General features: G+C 46.6%; 1 protein-coding gene across 1 annotated transcript in view; it reads left to right on the plus strand.

The window, feature by feature from the left end:
- Window positions 1-22,844, plus strand: part of SOS2 (SOS Ras/Rho guanine nucleotide exchange factor 2) — a 324,695-nt gene that overhangs the window by 271,831 nt on the left and 30,020 nt on the right. Inside the window, exon 20 of the mRNA XM_085627000.1 lies at window positions 18,090-18,351. Coding sequence (XP_085483126.1) covers window positions 18,090-18,351 — 262 coding nt within the window. The remainder of the gene's footprint in view (window positions 1-18,089; window positions 18,352-22,844) is intronic.

The following is a 22,844-nucleotide window of genomic DNA, read 5'->3' on the forward strand; positions in this document are numbered from 1 at the left end:
GTCTTAGAGTTTGGCTATCAACCTCCCTGAGGAATGCATGGCTATATTGAGAGAAGTGTGCAAACGTTCTATACCATTATAGTTGTAACCATCACTCTCTATTATGAGTATTCTCAGTTCAGTGGTTTGGTGCTTTTTAAATAAATGAAATTATGGAGTTCAAGCTAAAAAAAAAAAACAGCACATAGCTACCAAGTGACTGCCATCAGCCAGCAGTTTATGTGCTGGGGTGTTCAAACCGAAAAGCATCTAATGAATGTAATAATCAAAATGCAACGTGTAGTAGCGCAAAGCTCTGAACTAATTGAAGTGTCAAGCATAACAGAAATTTTCATAATTAGCCCGTCTTGCTTCAGTCTAATGGTTCAGTGGTCTGGTTGGGTGGGTAGCATTTAACGTACCAAAATAAAGGGAACTACCAAATCCCATCGATTTTCACGTACATTTTCTAGGCTTTTCGAAGTTCTCCAACATCTCCTCAGGAGTAATATGCGCTATTAAATACACTTACAATACAATAGATTAAAGAAATTATTCGATTTTTATGGATTTGAACAGGAAGTGTTTGCTGGGGTAGTTGCTTTTGTTTTCCAAACAGTTTTTTTCGTTTAAAAAGCGTTCTGCACTTGGCATCAGATCATCCTGAAATTAACCATTAACACTGCATATTTAAATAAGTCACTATTTGTATGAATGGCCAACAAAAAAATAAATTAACAGAATAGTTTACCTTTTAGCGTTACTCTAAGAAAGGAAACGGTTGTCGTCCTACCTGTGGAACATTGCCTAGTTGTTCTGAATTAATTTCTTTCCATTACGAGCTGTTGCTGTGTACTTTCGAAATGTGTCAGTACTAAATCTCACACTACAAGCGCGTTCAGTGTATGTGTGATTTCCCCCCCCCCCCCCCCCCCGTAAAAAATTATATTAGAATGGCTTGTCTGTTAATCTCTTTCCAAATATAATCGTATGTGACTGTAACTGATATTTTTATATCTGATCTCAGAACTTCTGCAATATTTGACAGCGGGAATATATGACGTTAGTTTTCTTCTGATAATGCAGACTGCAGCACCTCTGGTTTTGAATACTAGAAACCGCCTCTAAGTCTTAAAACTTTGTGATGGCTAATTCACATCGAACACCCACCTTTTGTTTGCTGCTTGTTGGAATTCAAGTGAAAGTAGTGTGTGTTTCGAATCTAAACGTGTGAAACCTGAATGTTCCCAAAGCCTCTAAGAACAATAGACTCCTAAGCGGCAGCGCATGCAGTCTCTCAGGTGAGACCTAAAAATCAGTAGCTTTTATGACCTGGTAGCCCACTTGACTTCAAAGAAGTTAGTGTTCCCTTGTCCAAGCTCATTGCTTCTGCAGTCATTGCCACCTATTTCCCAAACATTATCTTACTGTTTTTTTATAACCTATATCAGGTCAGTTTTTAAATGTAATAATATTCATTGAATGCTGGTAGAGCTCTATAGCAGTTTATGCAACTCCCTTACTCTTTTTCAGCTTCTACAAATCCTCATTTACAAATCCTTCTTATTTACTTTTCATACCAAAGTGGGTCGATTTTTTTTTTTTTTTTTTTTTTTTTGTTCTTCCATTTTGTTTTTGGTAATTGCCCTGCCAGCTTAGGGATCTACTAAAGTCCCATATTTAACGATTGCCTAGTCATTTGTATGAGTATACTGTCATACTAGACTGTGAGAGAGTAATCCCTGAATGACATCAGTTAGCCTTTTATCAGGCTGTTTAAACAAATTCCTTTAATTCGTTCCACCCTTCACTCATCATTACATTTCATTCTCACAGACGCCCTGAGACTAAAGATTTGAGTGTGATCGTCAATCTGGTCCGAACCAATGACGGATAATATCTGACAGAGTGCTGAAATCAGAGTTATTAGAATGAATTTGCTTCTTAACACAAGAGGGGTCTTGAATGTGACCTAACCCTGCCATAACAAACTCTTGTCTTTCCTCACTCAGTACCAAACACATTTTGAATTGAAATGTTCAATTATGAGCATACAGCCGTACATAAATTATTCCACCAAAGTTGATTGAGTTCCTTATCTCAGAGGTACATGGGAGGGTCCACACAGAAGATGTATATTTGCCATAATCAGCTTGGCAAAACCTGCCATTTAGTGTAAGTAGAACAAAATCCACTTATCCCAGCATTGTTTTTCCTAGAATTAAAAATAATGCAAAAGAAATCAGGGTCACGGGACGAGGCTAGCCAACCAAGATGGCGGACGTGAGCCTTAAACGCTCCGCTCACATCACCTCGATTATCCTGATAAAACGCATGTAACCCCGTTCGGTCAGACCAAAACAAGGCAAAATTCACCCCTGGCATACCAGGGATCATACTTCTTGAAGCGAAGCAGCTGTGTTATACGGAAACTGCAGACGCATGGGCGGCCCTGCCCGCGAAGCGTCTTGAGGTAAAAACTGAAACGGGCGCAGGCTGCAGGCGGGGGAGAATTCCACCACACACTCCTTTGAATGAGGAGATAGAATACGGCAAAGATGTGCGGTGGTGGCAACGACAGAGAGGCTTGTTGCTGACGTGTGGAGTTGGAGACCGGGTATGCAGCGCGGGCAAGGAATCTTGCCGCAGTGAAGAAACGCCGCCCTGCACCAGCAAAGAAACCCCCCCTCTGGTAGCTGGGTGCGGAGCCTGGCGGAAGTAGGAGAGGGGTCGGGCTGATCTGGCACAACCACGGAGATCGAAGAAGCCAAAAAACAAGCTGATAAGGATGGCAAGGTCAGAGCCTGCAGCAAGCAGCGATGCGCCTGGTTCTGTGTCAGCGTAATCACACTGGCCCACACAAAGAAGCTGACAGAAGAGGCGGCAGTCGGCACGGCCCAAGTGTGAAGGTGAGAGTGGGGCCTGCGCCGAACACGCAGCTGTCTCATACCCATGGCCTGGGAAGGCGAGCCCTGAACTGAGACCAGGTGGGGGGAATCCGCTAACCTGGCCATTATAGCCAGGCCCTTGTGGAGGCCGAGGCGGCGGACTGCATCACCCAGACCTCACTTAGTGGAGGGTGTGCACCGCGACCGTGCTACCACTGGAGGATCTGCGTGAGGCTGGGTCTGACACTCCCATCGAGCGAGGATAGATGGCGCGACACGCAGGTCGTGGCCCCGAGGAGGGGTCCCCCCCCTCCTGACCGAAGCGCTGCCCCAAGAACCACTGGAACAATTCCCCCACTGCTGACCCTGCGTGTACAGCTAAGATACTTTGCACAGCAACGACGAGGGACCGAACCCCGGGACCCTTTGACAGAAACAGACTGATACCACGCATGATCCCATGAGGCCTTGAAATCTGTTTGGTATCTAAAGCAAAAACAACAGTTAATGGACAGAATGTAGAACAATGTCATACATTCACCCCAGTACAGAGATCTGGGCCTAAATCCATCGTTTTTTTGCTCACCATGCCGTTCCAGTTTGAACCCAGCCATATGCAAATCAGTCTTGACCCTGTGCCTCATGGGAACAGTCCAGCCCGAACTGCCAACAGAAACCGGTCCCAGGATGCTTGTTTCCAGTCCAGGGAAGACCTGGCATGGCAGTTCGGGGTGGACTGTTCCCATGAGGCACAGGGTCAGACTGATTTGCATATGGCCATATCTGAACTGGGGTGGCGGAGTGAGCTAAAGAATGATGATGGATTAAACCCTGATCAGTTTACTGGGGGTAAGTCCAACACTCCGTCCATCATCCCCTTTGGTTTTACTTTGTTCGCCCTAAGTTGGCCAGGTATGCCCAGACGTGGGTCCCTTGCTCACTTTGCCACTGGATTCAAGCTAGCCTGGCTGATGATGCCTGATTAGCCAGAAACCGGTCCCAGGATGCTTATTTCCGGTCCAGGGAAGACATGGCTTGGCAGTTCGGGCTGGACTATTCCCATGAGGCACAGGGTCAGACTGATTTGCATATGGCCATGTCTGAAATGGGGTGGCGGAGTGAGCTAAAGAATGATGATGGATTAAACCCTGATCAGTTGACTGGGGGTGAGTCCAACACTCCGTCCATCATCCCCTTTGGTTTTACTTGATATCTAAAGCCCCAAGGAAGCAATGTAAATAAACTTGGGGCACCTTGCAAAAAGAGCCTCTAACAGTGGACTTCTTATCTGCTACTTCCCTATCCGTAGGAAGGGGGCAAGACTCTGCACATGCACAGCTCATAGGTTACACGCTGGTAACTTGAGGAGCACTCCCACAAATTGGAAGGAACTCCAGCACTTGCGAGTGGCGGAGCCCATAAAGAGAAGGAGTGAAACCGCACTGGACCAGCCAGCTAGCAACAGACCATAAATCGCAGAAACGTTGCGCATCCCTCCCGCCCTGCATGGTCGGTGACCATTCTGGTGCAATTTGAGGCTCTGGACAGGTGTCCCCCCTGATCACCTTTATGCCCTCTGCACAGAAATTAGTCATGAGTCACCTACGTACAAATGCACAGCAACCTGCCACACACTCGGAGGACAAAGGGGACACAACAAACAGAAAACGTGTGTGCAGATGTGACCCCAAATCTGGTGCTCTCAACCAAAATGGTGGAGAAAACAGGTTCTGTCCTGGATCACACCCGGACCTCAGTAGAGTCCAAAATAGATAAGGTTGCATCTGACTTCATGTTACTGCAAGCCGACCATCGCAAACTGTCAGACAAGGTCCAGAATAATGAACGAGCCCTGCTAGAGCTGAAGACAACCACCCGCAGTCATGCAGCAGCTCTACAAGACATCATGGACGAGTAAATATGCTTGAAGACGCGGAAGGCCGCTCGCGTCTCAACAACATATGCATAGTGGGCCTGCCGGAGGGACAGGAGGGACACAACCCTGTCACATATGTTGATTGCTGGCTCCAGGAACTACTCCCAGAGGATGCATTATCACCCTAGTTTGTGGTGGAACAGGCGCACCGGGTGTCAGCCTGCAGCCCCCACCCCCCAGTCCTAGACCACTGCTTTTTAAACTGCTAAACTACAGGGATAGAGACAGTATTAAGAGAGACCCGCAAGCTCACCGAAATAAAGATTCAAGACCAACAAGTCATGTTGTTTCCGGGTTACACCATGCAAGTGCAGAGAAGACGTGGATCATTTACTTATGTAAAGCACCAGCTCCGAACATTGGACATCCGCTACTTAATATTCCCAGCCAAATTGCGGTTGCTGCAAAAGAACAAACTCTATTCTTTGACGCACCCTCCGAAGTCTGGGACTGGCTGGAGGACCGGGCCTATTAACGGGGCCCAAACCATCCGTGGACATGCAATCGCCTCGACGAGGTAGAAGAAACCGCCGCCGGGGTAGAGGTGGAAGCCCCAGCATGATCGCAGGCAGCAATCCCTGACATGGAGCAGAGGTTGATGGAAAGACAGGATGCCCTTCACGTAGCTGCAGCTATCCAGGCCAATTCACAGACCTCCGAACTTGAGGCACGTTCTATCCTCTCTCGGAGCGTGGCAGAGTCATCACCCACAAGATCCGAACACCGAACCTCCCTCCAGTTGCCGGACATCATACCGCAGACCTCAGACGACATAATCTGAACGTTCAGCAATTGACTTGATAAGTGTATCCTTCCATAGTTTTATGTACCTGTCATATTGCTTTGCTTACACAACCTGCTTCGATGGGTGCATGCTTAGGAACACAGCAAGCCCGCTCGGCATGCAGTAGGAAACACAACACCACCGCAGGGCGCTCTCCCTACTAGCTTAGACATGCGCACAATCACATCCTTAACACACAGGGGATCTTTAACTACCCATAGAAAATATCGAGGGTATGCCTAACGCGCACAGGTTTGAAGCACGCATCCTCGCAGTTAATCACAGCTAACATAACAGTTGCCACTGTTGTGCTCCACAGTTTGGACGAGCATCGAAAACGAGTTCGCCCTCATATCGTTATGCTCACTACGTTTCTATCCCTAGTTCTCGTTACATTTATCACATCCCAAGAAGCTCCAAATGGTAACTCAGACTACATTTTTGCTTTCCCCCTTGGGCCATATAACATGCTCATGGCACAGACCAATATCCTGAAATGGAATGTGAGGGGTATGCATACTCCCATTCGCAGATACTCCGTATACTCATATCTCCAGCACAGGCACACAAAAATAGCCTTGCTACAGGAAAACACACATCACCCAAATAGAAGCTGACCGCCTCTGCAAACGCTGGAGGGACAAGTATACAGCACTAATTACTCTTCCCAGGCACGAGGGGCATTAATATGGATAAAGACAGGAGTCCCATACGCGGGGGAGGAGGCGGACATCGACCCATAGGGAAGATAAGTATTCTTAAAAGGCAAACTGAACGGCCAAATGATCCTCATGGGTTCCATAAATTCCCCGAATGTAGAACAAGCTTAATTTCTTAAGAAACTCTCTGGATACTGGCCAGATGGAGTGGGCTCCCATGGCTTAGAGGCGGGGAATCAATTTGTTCTTGGACGTAGGGCGAGACCGGTCATACCCGCCCCTAACGTGTACCACAGCAGCATCTAAAGCACAGGCCCTGTCGGAGTGGCTGGCAAACTGGTCGATGATAGACATATGGCAGACCCTTAACCCCAATACACGAACATACTTGTTCTACCCCGCAGTGCATGACCTCGACATCCAGTTGGACCGAATAGTTGGGTCACCCGCCCTCTTCCCACTCATCAAACATACTGAATACCTAGAGCGGACACACCCATACCATAACCCTCAGCTTATGCAGCTCAAATGGGACATAAGGCCTTCTCCGATCCCCACATGGCGGCTTCATCCAGCAGCGCTACAAGAGAAGTGTTTCGCTCCTCCCTGGGGTCAGCAATGCTCGAACACACAAACAATCATTCCACAGGGGACACCCTACTCGAATGGGATGCCTTCAAAGTGACATTAAGAGGACACTGTCTAGGGGCCACTTGGAACATACGCCAGCAATTGAGCGAGGCGCTCAGTAAAGTAGAGCGACAGCTATTAAGCCAGGAGACAAAAGAATCAGCAGATAGTAGGGACACGAGGCATCTGGAAACACTAAGGGCTGAGCACGCGGACCTGATAGAGCGGCTCCGCTGCTACAACTACGCATCGCACTCGGCACGCACATATGCTACTGTTAATCAGGCGGGCAAAACACTAGCGTGGCTCCCGCACAAAGAGCAAACACACCAACCCATAGGTGCCTTAAGAATGGAAGCAGGGCAAGTTGTATACACACAACACGAAATACGTGCAGCAATTACACACCGCTACTCTGCATTGTACCAATCTGCAAGGTACTACGAAGAAAGACCGCTACCTATGTTTTTAGACTCTGTGCACCTACCAGAAACAACGCTGGTGCAGAGGTAGTTGCTAAATGAACATATAACGCTTGAGGAAATCTGTAGTCCGATAACAACGTTAGCAAATGGAAAAATGCCTGGCCCAGACGGGTTCCCAGCGGAATTCTATAAGGCATATGCTACAACGCTTACTCCCCACTTACTTGCACTTTACACAATGGCTCTGAGCGAGCAAAGGCTCCCCCTGTCCATGCGAGAGGCGAACCTGGTGTCATTGCCCAAGCCAGACAAGGATCCCGCAGAACTGTTATCATACAGGCCACTAGCTCTTCTCAATGTAGATTATAAGATACTGGCGAAAATTCTGGCTGACAGGCTCGCACTATTAGTTCCCACTCTGGTTCACACAGACCATAATGGATTTGTACCCTTCTGGAGCACCTCATTAAACCGGAGGTGTGTCTTCAGGGTTGTAACTTACTTAATAAATCGCTGGCCACTTGCAGGTTGCCTAATATTAGATCTTGAGAAAGCTTTTGACTCTTTGGAGTGGGGATACCTATTCGCCGTAATGGCGAGATATAAATTGGGGGACACATTCCTGTGCATAGTAAGATTACTATACAACGCACCGTTGGCACGAGTTATAACAGGCCCCTACATATCGAACCCTGTGCTGGTGGGGAGGGGGACTAGGCAGGAATGCCCACGATTCCCACTGCTCTTCTCATTAGCTATTGAGCCGTTGGCGGAGGCAATCCGATGAGAGTTAGCATCACATTGGGGGATGGCACTCACACAATATCCCTGTACGCAGACAATCTCCTGATGTACATAAAAGATATCAGTCAAATTCCCCAACAGCTGGCACACACACTGGGAAACTTTGCCTCCATATCGGGGCTGAGGCTGAACCCCTCCAAGTCCTGTATCTACTCCTTCAGTGAGCAATGCAGGGACCCGGTCTACGTTCTCAATGGGGTACAGGTGCGATGGAACGCAGACACATTCCACTACCTCTGAATTTGTATATACAGGAACCCAGCAGATTTACTCGATGGTAACCTCGGCAGAGCCTTCGCCGCTGTCCGCTCTTAGATGGTATTCTGGAGCACGCTCCCACTCTCAGTTGACAGTAAGGGTAGACCTCACAAAAATGGTGATCTTGCTCCGATTCTTATATTACTTCACGAATCTCCCGTTATATGCCCCCCCCCCCTTCTTTCTTCTGCCCGCTGTAAAAACTGATGAAAGACGTTTATATGGGGAACCTCCAGACACCAAGGAGGGATAAACAAGTTCTTTCTACCCACAGATCAAGGAGGGCTAGCGGCCCCAAATCTAGAGCATTACTGCCTGGCTGCACAACTGCAGTGGGTGGCTAGATGGTTAGCAGACCGTCATAGAGGAGACACCGTAAGCACGCAGTCGCGCCTACCCCTCTAAGAACTGACCGGATTATTTCACCCCTGTGAAAATCCTAAGCCACTGGATTCGCTGCTGCTCAACTTAGCGCATAGATGTTACCGCAGAACTCTATGCATCACCTGTAGAGTCACCCCATATGCACCAGCCTTACCAATAGAGGGAACACCCAGAGGCAACATAATCACCACAACTGTTGAATTGCAGAGCTGGCGGAAAGCAGGAATACAGGATATGGGAGACCTGCACCGTGAGGGTGTGCTGATCCCATACACAACACTAGTAGAGGAGGATGAATTGTCCCCGGGTCGATTTCTGCTCCCTGCTGGCAGCTCGCTCTGCCAGATGAGGCGACTTAACCACTGAACCAACGACCCACCTTACCACACAATACATGCATGTTATGGGGCGGTGGGACACTTAACCAAATGGTCCGCCGCCTCAGTAAGGTACCACACAGCAATCAACCTATTGCCACTCCGACATCACTGAGAAGAAGACATAGGCCACTGTGGTGTTCGGGAGTCTCTAACGGGAAGGTTGACCCAAAAAAAAACCACCGAAGTAAAAAAAAAAAGTGCAATGGTTCTGACTCTTTATTTTAGCAAGTCTGGCAGGTAGGATGGGGAGTATATTCCGGTATGTTCAGGGTGTGATTTGGGCGAATAATCAGAGTTATCAAACATAAGAGACAGTCACTGTCTGTGGGATCTTCCTTGCGTGGGCCGTTCGAAACTTGGAGGGATCTTGGCCTTCTGTATTCGGAGTCCGCACATGGAGGTGCTCGGTAGGTGAGGGAAGGGAGGAAAAAGAAAACAAAAACAGGTCTGAGTCAGTGCCGCTACTTGTATGTTTACATCCGTGCTACCATCACCGAAGTCAGGTGTGGGGAGGGAAGTGTGGGAGTCCGGTAGGGTCTCACCTTTGCTCTAGTGCCCCTTCGCAACCTCCCCACCAACCCCACCCAAAAGGTCCCCGAAGAGACACTTGCCTTGAGCCACGGCCCGTTCCCCGGACCGTGGCGCTGGGACCCGGGGCGTCTTCTCCACCCTTTAGCCCACCGGGTTTGGTCGCCGTAAATATCTCGTTCTCTCTCCTTGTTTCGCCGTCTTCCGTCTCTCCTTTTTCCTCCTGCACCCCTCCCGTTCGCAGCTCTCCTCCGTCCTTGGTTTCTCCTTTTCCGCTGTACTCTGGATTTCTCGCTCTCCTTTCTCCGGTCTCGCGTGCCTCCAGCTCCGTTTCAGCTCGTTTTAGGCGTTCTGCGTCACCTCCCGTGCGTGGCTCCTCCCCTTCGGCCGAGTCCAAGGCTAGACCCCTTCCTACTTCCGGAGTGGCTTTCAGCGGCACAGTCACGATCCGCTTCCGGTCTGCTCCGTCGTCCTCCTTACAGCCACGAACTCACAAACTCAAAATGGTCCGCAACACAAATTCCCAGGAACGTACACCTACATCAAATTAAATTCTAAATCATACACAGTGTACCTCACACCCGCAAAGATCATCAATACTTAGCGCAGAGACGCCGCATGCCCCCAATGTTCACTCACTGATGCGGACCTACTACATATGCTCTGGGGATGGCCTGTCCTGCTTGAATACTGGAAAGCAGTGGCAGACACACTGTCGCAATTTACGGACCTCATCCTCCCAGCCGAATGGCACACATATATCCTGCACTTGTACCTTGCGAAACCATCACAACCGAGTCACCTCCAGGTTTTTAGACTTGGGGATAGCCGTGGCGAAAAGTCTGATTACCAAGAGCTGGAAAGCTTCTGACCCCCGTCGCATAATAATGTGGAGACATTCGCTGCTCACATGGGCTAAGGCACTCCACCGGAAAAATACACTTGGTATCCGCAAGGTCCCTCCCGCCACCAGCTGATAAGTGATACTGGCCACATTAACTCTCATTCACAATAACACGCCATCCCTAAGCCCAGCCGATGCCACGCCCTATAGATATACACTAAAAGAAGTAAGGGGAACAGGTAAAGTTGTGTGATCAGGATAGCAAACAACGCGTATGCACACACCCGCTCCATAGCATGCTATGAACTACTGCCAAAATACTTGCTAGCTGTGCTAACCTAATGAAAGTACCATCCGAGGAGACAAGGAGCCAGTTCTGTTGTTAAGATTCACTCCCAATTATGTTTTAATATGTAACTGTTTTGTTATAAACCGCCTCCATAGTTAGTAAGATATTAGGTATTACACAACCAAACTACTGACACACAGCGCACACCTAGACAACTTCTGAAAATTTGCATTAACCAATAACCAAAGCTGTAGTTTGTCATTTGTAAATGATGTTATGCTGAGCACGCTGTGGCCGAGAACTCAATTGCCAGTTATTGGTAATACTGTTAATTGTATGTATACTGTTGATGCATCCATTAGAAAATATCTGTAATATGCAACTACAAAATGCAAAAAGTTTGAATATGTGCACAACTCATGTAAACGCCAAAACCTAATTAAAACAGATTACAAAAAATAAAATAAATCGGGATCATGACATTTGAGTATCTGCCCCATACTGTGGGACAACTGAAGTAAATTCAGGATTGTAGAGTAAGATGCAAATCATTCTTAAACGTTAGAAAAATTGTTGTGACAAAGAAGGCCTGCACCTCTTTATCTTTGTATTGATCATACTGTAATTTACATTGTGAAAGCGGAACAGACACCTGGCATGCATTATTTACTCCATCCTTTCCTTTAAAATCTTTTTACCTGGGCTCATGCATAGGCTGCTTCAGACAAGTGCAGCTCTGAACTTTGTAGGCACCAAAGTATACTCCAGCTGGACCAGAATTCCAGTTAAAGCCTTGGCTATTTAAGAATCGGTAACCCCTTTCATGTTTGCATGCTTCTTAGCCCTCTGGATCATTTAGCTTCTGATGAGGAGGATTGAGTGTTTTCCGTTAAGCTCACGGATAGAAAAGCTAATGTGTCTCGAGTACTGCCACACACAAAATTACAAAGACTGCTCATCCTTATTAAACTGGACACCCATTCCTTGTGAAAAAGCAGTTATAATATTGAGAACGGGACCTGATAAAGTTGTGGGCATCCCTGCCATTCCCCCAGAATGGCTTTGATTCATCTGATGTGTTCTGCAAGGAGTTTAGGACTGCGCAGTTGGCTGTTCTTACTCATATCTATACAGTGCGGGAATAATACTGGGAAGTACTGGGAGGGAAACAGTACCACACAGTCCTTCTTGTAGGTCAATGTCTGAAAAATATTAAGATTAAACATGTGGTTTTGGAACAAATTACAGACAATGACAAGACTCATACCTGAGAACTCATGTAGAAAGGTGTTGGAGGATCAGACAATAAAGACGTGTTCGAGGCATATGAGCTGCAGATCACACACTTAGGATAGTAGATCGCCATCTGGTGTTGGGCTCGGATGCTTGCAGGTTGTTGTTGTCTTCGGAAGAAGTCTTTGGTCACGAGATAGGTGACTCCTCCTTTGGACTACAGTGCGCATGGGCATCCACTCCATCCTCAGATTGTTTTTTTCCGCCATTGGGTTCGGCTGTAACTTTTCCACTCCGGTTGAAAATCTCAAATACAAGCTTTTTGAAGCGAAAAAACTTCTAACAACTACATCGAAGCACCTTCACTCGACATCGAATTCATCGGCTCGATTCCGGACGTCGACGCGGGCTGCTGGGCCTATCCACACCGTGAGGCCTACGGCTCATGGAAAGGACGCCGTATACAAAATGCCCCCAGTGTGGAGCAAAATTTCCGCACAGTGACCATCGCAAAGTCTGCAACCTGTGCCTATCACCGGAACATGACGAAGCCAGCTGTCCAGCCTGCACAGCATTTCGATCCAAAAAGACCATTCGGGATCGAAGAGCTCGACGCCATATCATGGCACACAAACCAGCCCCGGAACCAGAAAACATCTTTGAAGAGGGTCCCGATGTCCCGGAAGAAGATTCTGAGGAACTTCAAATCATCTCAGAAGCAGACGACTCAGACGAACCCATTACTCCTGGGCAATGCGTGAGTACCACTGCCCCTGCCCCAACCCCTCCAAAACCAAAGTCATTGGTCAAGACTTCGCCAGCTGGCCTCAGTCGAGACCGAAAACACCCTTCAGAAGCCCCGCCTCCGGGCTCGGCTCCGAAGAAACATAAGCCTTCTGGTGGCTCGGGCCCGAGCAAGCCGCATGTAATGGTACCCCCGGCACCTTTGGCACTGAAGACAAAAGACCCCTCTGCACCGAAAATCTGATCCGACACCCTCGGCACCGAAAACATCGAGGCCCATAACCGGCACCGAAACTTTCCAAGCCGAAAGACTTAACTTCGGCACCGAAACCTTCATCGGCACCAAAACCACCGGCTAAGGACTATAATACACCTCCTAAAGCCAAAGACTCGACCGATCAACCAAAACCTCGATCGGAACCGAAAAAATCGGCACCTGTTCCTGAAGAACAAGAACTTTTCTATCCAGATCAACACAAAAAAGGATCTATATTAATCCAAAGACTCTACATGTCACTGCAGTGCCATATAAGAAACGGAAACTGGACACAACACCTGCCCCAGTTCCTATAAAAAAGGACTCTGCAACATCACCTATTCCTCCTTCCTCTCCCTTACAACCTTCTACCCCACCCCCTCTGCCTACACCACCCTTACCTCTATCATCTCCATCACTTACACCACCTCCACAGGATGATGATGATGACCTAGGGGGAGGGGGTGATCCTGGTGATCCTAATGATCCGTTCACGGATCCAGATACCGCACCATTGGATGATTGGGCATACCCTCTACCAGATATACCTGACTCTACACCATATCCCTCCAAACCATCACCTCCAGATGACACCTGGGGTTTGGACAACTAGTAAACAGGGCAGCACTTTACCATGGCATCACCATGCACTCTGATGCACCCGAGGAAGATTTCCTCTTAGACACGTTTGAACAGTCTCAGAAAACAGTACAAATTCTACCTCTAATTAATGGTGTCACAAAACACGCCACAGAGGTATTTAAAGACCCGTCCGTGCCAGGGTGCTTAACCCAAGAATTGAGAAAAAATATAGACCTGCCCCAGAAGATCCTTGTTACATCAAAGGACAGCTCCCTCTAGATTCTTTGGTCGTTTCCAACGCAAGGAAACGCGCCAACTCCCAAACCACGGGAGATACACCACCCCCTGACAAAGAATCTAAACTATTAGAAGCCTCGGGCAAACGAGTAGCAGCACAAGCTGCTAATCATTGGCGTATTGCCAACACCCAAGCCCTACTAGCACGCTATGATAGGGCTCACTACGGTCAGTTGGAGAATCTGCTACAACACCTGCCAGACCAATACAAGACCCAGGCAAATGACCTTATACAAGAGGGAAAACTCATCTCAAATGTGTCAATTAAATGCGCACTTGACGCCGCAGACATCGCCTCTAGAGCAATAAACACAAGTGTACTCCTCAGACGCCACACCTGACTACGCATTTCAGGCTTTAAGCCAGAAGTACAAAGTACCATACTCAGCCAACCATTTAACCAAGAACAGTTATTTGGGCCAGCAGTAGACACTGCACTCGAAAAAATGATAAAAGACACCGAGACTGCTAAGTCCATGGGAGCATTGCTGTCTCCACAACCACGCGACTCCTTTCGGCGCTCCTTCTACAAAGGAGCCTCCAAGAATATGGGAGCAGAGACCTCCTCTACCTTCAAAACCTCTCAACAAACATCCCCCATCAGAGGATATTTTAGAGGAGGATATAGAGGAAACAACACCAAGGGACGAGGTCGAGGCAATACCAGCACTCGTACCTCCCCCGCCACAAAACAGTGACTTTCCTCCACTCCCCCCAGACCATTCCACTCCAGTCGGGGGAAGACTCAAACAGTTCCTACCTGTCTGAAACTCCATCACAACAGACAAGTGGGTAAGACAAATTATCCAGTATGGTTACTTCCTGGAACTCACCACTACCCCCCAACACATACCACCCAAGCAGCGTCCCATGTCCCCAGACCATCTTACGCTCCTCAAACAAGAGGTTCTCTCATTGCTTCAAAAACACGCAATAGAACCAGTTCCCTTACAACATCAGGGTACAGGGGTATACTCACTGTACTTCCTAATCCCCAAAAGGGACGGGACTCTAAGACCAATACTCGATCTCAGACGCCTAAATCTGTATATAAACTCAGATCATTTCCATATGATCACTCTTCAACAAGTGCTCCCACTACTACAACCAGGGAATTTCCTTACCACACTAGATCTCAAGGACGCTTATTTTCACATTCCCATACATCCTGCTCACAGGAAGTACCTAAGATTTGTGGTGGACGGACAACACTATCCGTTTACAGTCCTTCCATTCGGGGTGACAACTGCGCCCAGAGTATTCACCAAGTGTCTAGCAGTTGTAGCAGCGCATCTCAGAAGACAACAAATTCATGTCTTCCCGTATCTAGACGACTGGCTAATAAAAGCCAACTCATTCAACAAATGCGTTCTACACACTCACCAAACTATTCAACTCTTACACAGCTTGGGATTCACAATAAACTATCCCAAATCTCATCTCCAACCCTCCCACATACATCAATATCTGGGAGCCACCATAAATACCTCCAAAGCCCTAGCATATCCCAGCCCAGCCAGGATAGCCAATATACAAGCTCTGATCGCAAAATTTCAAACCCAACACTCTCTTCCAGCAAGAGTGTTCATGCAACTCATAGGCATGATGGCGTCATGCATCTTCATTGTTCCTTATGCAAGACTACAAATGCGTCCCTTGCAAGAGTGTCTAGCACGTCAGTGGAATCAGGCTCACGGACAACTAACAGATCTGGTGTTGTTGGACAGCCGCTCACATCGCTCTCTAAAATGGTGGAACACAATAAACCTGTCCAAAGGGCGGCCGTTCCTCGAGCCTCTTCCACAAATAGTGGTAACAACGGACGCATCACTCACAGGATGGGGAGCCCATCTCCTAGGACACACCACTCAGGGCAAATGGACCACTCAACAGAAAGTGCTCCATATCAATTACCTGGAACTACTGGCAATATTCCTAGCACTAAAATCATTCCAAATACATCTCCAGAACAATACTGTCCTCATCCGTACGGACAACATGACAGCCATGTATTATATACAAAAACAATGAGGCACACATTCTCTCCAGCTGTCCCAGCTCGCACAGAATATTTAGAGATGGGCCGTTCCCCAGAACATATACCTACTTGCAGAACACCTTCCAGGGGTTCACAATCACATTGCCGACCTGTTAAGTCGTTAGACTCAACAGATCCACGAATGGGAATTACATCCACAAGTCCTACTCCCCTTTTTCCAACAATGGGGCCAACCAGACATCGATCTGTTCGTCACACACGAAAACGCAAAATGCCCAGCCTTCGCCGCCAGGTTTCCCCACCCACAGTCGAAGGGCAATGCGATATGGATGAACTGGTCAGGCAGATTTGCGTACGCTTTTCCGTCTCTCCCACTCATTCCATTAGTGGTACGCAAGCTCCGGCAACAGTCTCTCAAACTGATCCTAGTAGCTCCCACATGGGCACGCCAGCCCTGGTTCACAACACTGCTGGAACTCTCTCTAGTTCCACACCAAAAACTGCGCCTCTCCCCGTCCTAATTAACCCAGAACCATGGAGAAATCAGACACCCATATCCAGGACAACTGAATCTAGCGATCTGGCTCCTGAAGTCCTAGAGTTTGGTTACCTCAACCTACCACCATACTGCATGAATATTATAAAAGAGGCCAGACGACCTACCACTAGAGCCTGCTACGCTGCAAAATGGAAAATATTTGCCATTTACTGCACTAACAATGATATACGCCCACTGAATGCATCCATCCAGAACATCATTTGCTACTTACACTTGCAAAGATGTAATTTAGCGTACTCATCCATACGTCTCCACCTAGCAGCATTAGCAGCCTACTTACAAAATCGACAACACTTGTCACTATTTAGAGTACCTGCGATTAAAGCCTTCATGGAAGGCCTTAAGAGAATTATTCCGCCCAGATTACCCCCCTCTCCAGTGTGGAATCTAAACATTGTTCTTACAAGGCCCATGGGACCCCCGTTTGAACCTATGCATAAATGCGAACTGCAGTTCCTCACATGGAAAGTGGCTTTCCTTATTGCCGTCACATCCCTTAGAAGGGTAAGTGAAATCCAGGCTTTAACCATACGAGAACCATTCCTACAAGTACACCGCAACAAAGTGGTTCTTAGAACAAATCCGAAATTCCTGCCAAAAGTCATATCTCCGTTCCATCTTAACCAATCAGTTGAGCTACCAGTGTTCTTCCCAAATCCGGACTCTGTAGCTGAAAGAGCTCTTCATACCTTAAACGTTAAAAGAGCCCTGCTTTACTACATTGACAGAACGAAATCATTCCGCAAAACCAAACAATTGTTTGTTGCTTTCTCTCCACCACATAAAGGCAACCCCATTTCCAAATCCGGGATAGCCAGGTGGATAGTTAAATGTATCCAAATATGCTACCACAAGGCTAAACGCACACTATCAGTTCCCCCTAGAGCACATTCCACACGCAAAATAGGGGCTTCTATGGCATTCTTAGGAAACATTCCCTTAGAAGATATTTGTAAGGCAGCCACATGGTCTACAACACACACCTTCACTAAACACTACTGTGTTGACGTGCAAGCAAAACAACAAGCTTCTGTAGGTCAGGCTGTCCTTAAAACCTCATTCCAAACTGCTGCAACCGATACAGGTGACCACCGCTAGGGGAGACACAGCTATATAGTCTATCCTAAGTGTGTGATCTGCAGCTCATATGCCTCGAACGGAATATGCTACTTACCAGTATGCATCTGTTCTTGGCCTGTAGAGCTGCAGAGCCACACACGCCCATGTGATGCCTCCAACTACTGTAACATATTCCAAGATACTGGACCAGAAAAAGTCTTCCCCCCTCTAAGATATGCACTTCATTGCAAATTCTCTGTCATCAGATTTACAACTTCAGATATTCAATAAAGCACTTGAATCAAAGAAATATATTGGTGGTGGAGAACTACAAGCATAGTTAAGTAATGTATTTTTACTCATCAGGTACTCCTAGTACTTTTTTTGTTTGACTTTTTCAGACCACCAAAGCCAGTTCATCTAGCCTTGCTCATATGTTGGCTATAAATACATGTTTAACTGTTAATGTTTTTTGTATACATGTCTGGTTGGTTTGTGAAAGGGCCTTTGCACCAATTGCTTCCACTCAGCATTGGAAAATGTATAATTTTACCTGTATTTTCTTTTTTCAGGCCAGAAAAACAACCTATTCATTAAAGTCCCCTGGAATAAGGCCCAATAGTGGCAGACATCCGTCGACTTCAGGCACTCTGCGTGGCCACCCAACACCACTGGAAAGGGAACCATGTAAAATGAGCTTCAGCAGGATCACTGAAGTGGAGCATGAACCAACCACTACTCCGCCAACCTCTCCAAATACACCTTCTACACCACCAGTATCTGCTTCTTCAGATCTCAGCGTGTTTTTAGATATTGACCTTAACAGTTCCTATGGTATGAACAAGCAATATTATCTTGTAAGAAGAAATATTATGGTGTATTCTGTTGTCTCTTTATAGTTTTCATAGTGCCTTTTTTCTGACTTCCCTAATAAACAGTCTCAAGAATACCTTTAATAAGCAGAAGCTCTGAGCTCACTTTATCTGCCTGCACTGTGACCTCCTAAAGAATACTTGTGTTATGAACAAACAGACCTCTCCAACACATTTATTTAGCTGTTTTGCCTTAAGTTGTTTAGTTGATGGTACATGACAAGTGTGCTTCTTGCTTTGTCCAAAGAGTGGACTGCTAGGTTTTTTCATTATGTAGAGGAACATAAACTAAAAGGGTAGTTGTGACCAGATGGGCATGAGGTTTATTAAAAAAGATCTGGACACTGTCCCTTTTATGCAGCAAGCTGCCCAACAATATAGCCTGGCATACAGTGTCAGTTTGCCTCAGGGAACGTTTCCACTTGGCAAAGCAAAGATCACAAACACTGGGCTTTTCATCTGCTTCCTTAAATACATTTTGGCTGGTTAGCTTGTGTTCTCCCTCAGTCGACATTTTAATCCTTATCTTGATAGTTAAGATTTTTTTCTGCAGTTAGTTTCCCTTCAGTAGCTTTTATTATCATTACTCACCATAGAGAACTTGTGGCCGCTTTCAAGATAGTCTTTTTTGATGGCTGTGTTTAGTGCAGGGAAATGCCTGTGGCTATATTTGTGCTTGTTTTATTATGTTCAGCTCCATGTCTGGAATGGGCCCAGCAAAACAAAAGGATGAGAGGGAGGGAGGAACTGCTCTTTTTCAGTCTTTGGTACCCTGTACTCAATACCTCAGTGGAACTACTCTGAGATTTGATGCAAAGTCGTTTCACAAAGTGGTCTGCATCATGAGGGCGTTCAAATAATGGACATCATTCTTCTCGTCCAAACTAGGAAAAGCCGGATTCTTTAACCTTTCATTTATTCTTTAAGGTGGCATACATGCAAAAGGTATAACAGGCTTCTGTATCTTTTTATGACACACGTGATCTTCAACAGCTGCTAGAATTAATTTGTGCACTGTCTTTTCCTGTTCCAGTGTTTGTCGTATAAGAAGTAAGGTTCCGGCATATTGAATTTTGATATGCAAACCTGATCATTGGTCAAGAAAAACCTCCACAGAGGCATGGTGCCCAATATATGGGCAATCAAATTGAAAGCAAGCTTCAGCCAAGCCAGATCCTCCCCGTCCAGAATTCTTCAGATGTCTGCAATGTTTAATTCATCCATGCAGAGATGGCAAGATGTATTAGAACCTCTTACAGACTCAGGAAACAATTACTTTGAATGACACAATAGGAACGATTAAGCTAAGTGTCATAATGGGGGTGAGTGGGTAGGTTTGTTGTATAGTGAAGAAGGAAATAGTGTAACTTTTGAATTAAATTAAATGAATCACGAAAACGTTGTTATAAAATAAGCTATCACGAGATAATGCAATGTTTCACAGAAAGAAAGTGACAGGAGTATCCATGCATGGAGAGGAGGACGAGAGAAGGAAATGAGTGGGTGGAGATAGAGTGTAGATTGAATAAAAGCAGTTGGGAATCCATCAGGGTTTGTGAAGTCATGAATGTATTGGGGCTACTGTTAAGAGTTCCAATAAATGCAAAATATTGTGAGGGGGAGTTCCCCTCACTTGTGCATTAGTGAGAGGGTGGTCTATCTAGGGAACCACCGATGGAGTTGGAAAAATAGAAATGTGCCTCAAACTCTTTGTTTACTGAAGACACAGAATATGACTTACACAGACTTTGAAATTGATATTATGAACACAGAGAGAAATCAGTTTGACCACTGGCTGCACAGCTAAAACAAAGTAAATCACACATGGCAGTATATGCTATACGAGATGAGAAAAGATAGGCACAGAGACACCCACAAGACACTCTCGAACTGGATTTGTAAAGCGCTGCTTATTCTTATCACCCGTGAGGGTATCCAGGCGCTGGGGATTACTGCTGCTGGGTGTAGTTAGTCGAACAGCCAGGTTTTCAGACCTTTTTTGAATTCCTGCATGGTGGGTGGGGGAGGTCCGGAGGGGGAGGTCCTTCTAGGTCTTGGCGGCCAGGTAGGAGAAGGAGCGGCCACCGTTCCTGCCTTGTTGGAAGTGGAGTATGGGCAAGGGAGAGGGAGGAGGAGCACAGTTATCTGAGGGGTTGGTGGAAGTTCAACCTGTGGTTGATGTAGGCTGGTTCTTGATTGTGAAGGGCCCTGTAGGCGTGGGTTAGCATTTTGAACGGGTACCTTTTGTGGATGGGGAGCCAGTGAAGTGTTCTGAGGTGAGGGGTGATGTAGGCCTCCCTCGGGAGGTAGAGGACCAGCCTGGCCGCTGAGTTCTGAATGGTCTGAAGTCTGTTTAGCAGCTGTGAGGTGATACCCATATAGAGGGTCTTGCCATAGTCCAGACGGCGGGTGAAGAGGGCCTGGGTGACAGTGCGTCTCATGCTGGGGGGGAAGCCCTTTGAAGATTTTCCGGAGCATGCGAAGAGTAGGGAAGCTGGCTGAGGATACTGCATTTATCTGTTTTTTTCATGGGGATTTTGCGGTCTAATATGATGCCTAGATTCCTGGCATATTCGGTGAGTGTTGGTTAGAGTCCCAGTACTGCTGGCCACCAGGAGTCATCCCACGGGGATGTGTGGCTCCTGAAGAGGAGTATCCCCATTTTGTTTGTGTTGAGTTTGAGGCAGTTGTTATGGATTCAGCTGGCGACGCTGTTCATGCACAGGTGAAAGTTGGCCTTGGTGTTTACATGGTCTAAGGATAGGGAGAGGATGAGCGGAGTGTGGTCAGGGTAACATATGATGTTCATACCATAGGTCCTGACCAGGGTGGCAAGAGGGGCCATATAGATGTTGAACAGGGTGGGGCTTAGTGAGGCACCTAGGGGGACGCCACAGATATTGTCCTTTGGGGACGAGGTTTAGGGTGGAAGGCGGAAGCTCTGGGTTCTTCCAGGGAGAAAGGATACGATTGTACATACATTTGCAAAATTCTTAAAGCGCCTATATATATGAGAGTCAAACCACACAACTACCAGAGTAGAAGACATGTTCTTTCTTTACTAAATATGAAGTACCTAAAATCTTTCTTAGGCAGAGAGTTACTGGCAGGTAGAATTACATTAGTGGAAATAGAACAAGCCATATCCAATTTATCCAACAACAAGCCCTCCAAAAACGACTGCTATCCCAGAGTTTTATAAAATTGGCAGTGCTTCCGTAGTAAATAGTTACATGCAGCATTTAAGTAAGCAGATGCTGAGAACCCATTCAATGCATTTTCTAATGAAGCAGTCGCAGCTATGAGGTGTAAACCAAACCATGTTCATCAATAACACTCTAACTGTAGGGCAATTTCATTGCTAAACCCAAATAGGAAAATGTTAGTGAACCAGACTGTGGAAAGCTATTCCATTTTAAATACATGAATCTGTGGTAGGATTTGTCCCCAGCAGACATTCTACACACCATTCCACACGATCTCACATCTACTGTGGTACTCAAAGGATTCCTGCTACACAACCATGGTTTTCTCTCTGGTTGCAGAGAAATCCATTGAGTGGGGCTACCTTTTTTATAGTGCTGGAAAGGTGTGACTTAAAAACCAGTGTTATATCTAAAGAAAAATGTCTTTTAAATAATCCAGTGACTAAGGAACCTGTGGTGGATTCTTGTCCGAAATCTTCCCTATACAAATTGTTGTGTAGTTCCTACTAATCCGTAGGATCTGCGCATTGTTTGGACAACATAAACTAGGAGTTTGGTGCTAAGACTGATTCTGGATACCCCCACAGGTTATGATGACCTATAGACCAACTAGCTCACAGTGCCACTGTAAGCCCCCCCTAACCTATCGGGGAGCAAATGGTTTCTGGCAACCATTGAACATGACAACCCTGACCCCTCGGGGATCGTGGAAACAGTATAGAACCTTTCTCTCGGTCTCTCGTGCTCACTTATTCTCAGAGAAGTAAGTTGGACGTTTTCAATAAATTTATTGAACCAACGTTATTCTTGCATAAAATACATGTGTTGCAATGATTAATAGTCAGAAGCAGATAAATGTGATTACAAGCACCAAGATCGTGAATTAAGTGTACTCCTATGATGCAAACCCTACTCTAAGTGTATCTAGAGTGTGTGTAGGTGTGAAGCCAAGAATCCCCCCACGGGACGACGGGATAGAATAAAGGACCCCATCTTAGTCACGAACTGGACCCCCTCATGAGATGTCAGACGGCTGAGTGGTGATTTCTCAGCATGCAAAGACCTAGGGTGTCTGCAGAAGTACCTCCTCTGCTAATCTATTGGGATGCTCATCTTTTATAATAGAAATCAGCCTTGCGATGTGTGTATAGATTAATGATGTTATGGATATGTAGATAGCCCTGTCACCCCGTTGATGGAGATTGTGATGACATTTGTGATAGTGATGACATTTGTACATAACGCGAAA

Source organism: Triturus cristatus, chromosome 9, assembly GCF_964204655.1.
Source record: "Triturus cristatus chromosome 9, aTriCri1.1, whole genome shotgun sequence".
In the NCBI taxonomy this organism is placed as follows: Eukaryota; Metazoa; Chordata; class Amphibia; order Caudata; family Salamandridae; genus Triturus; species Triturus cristatus.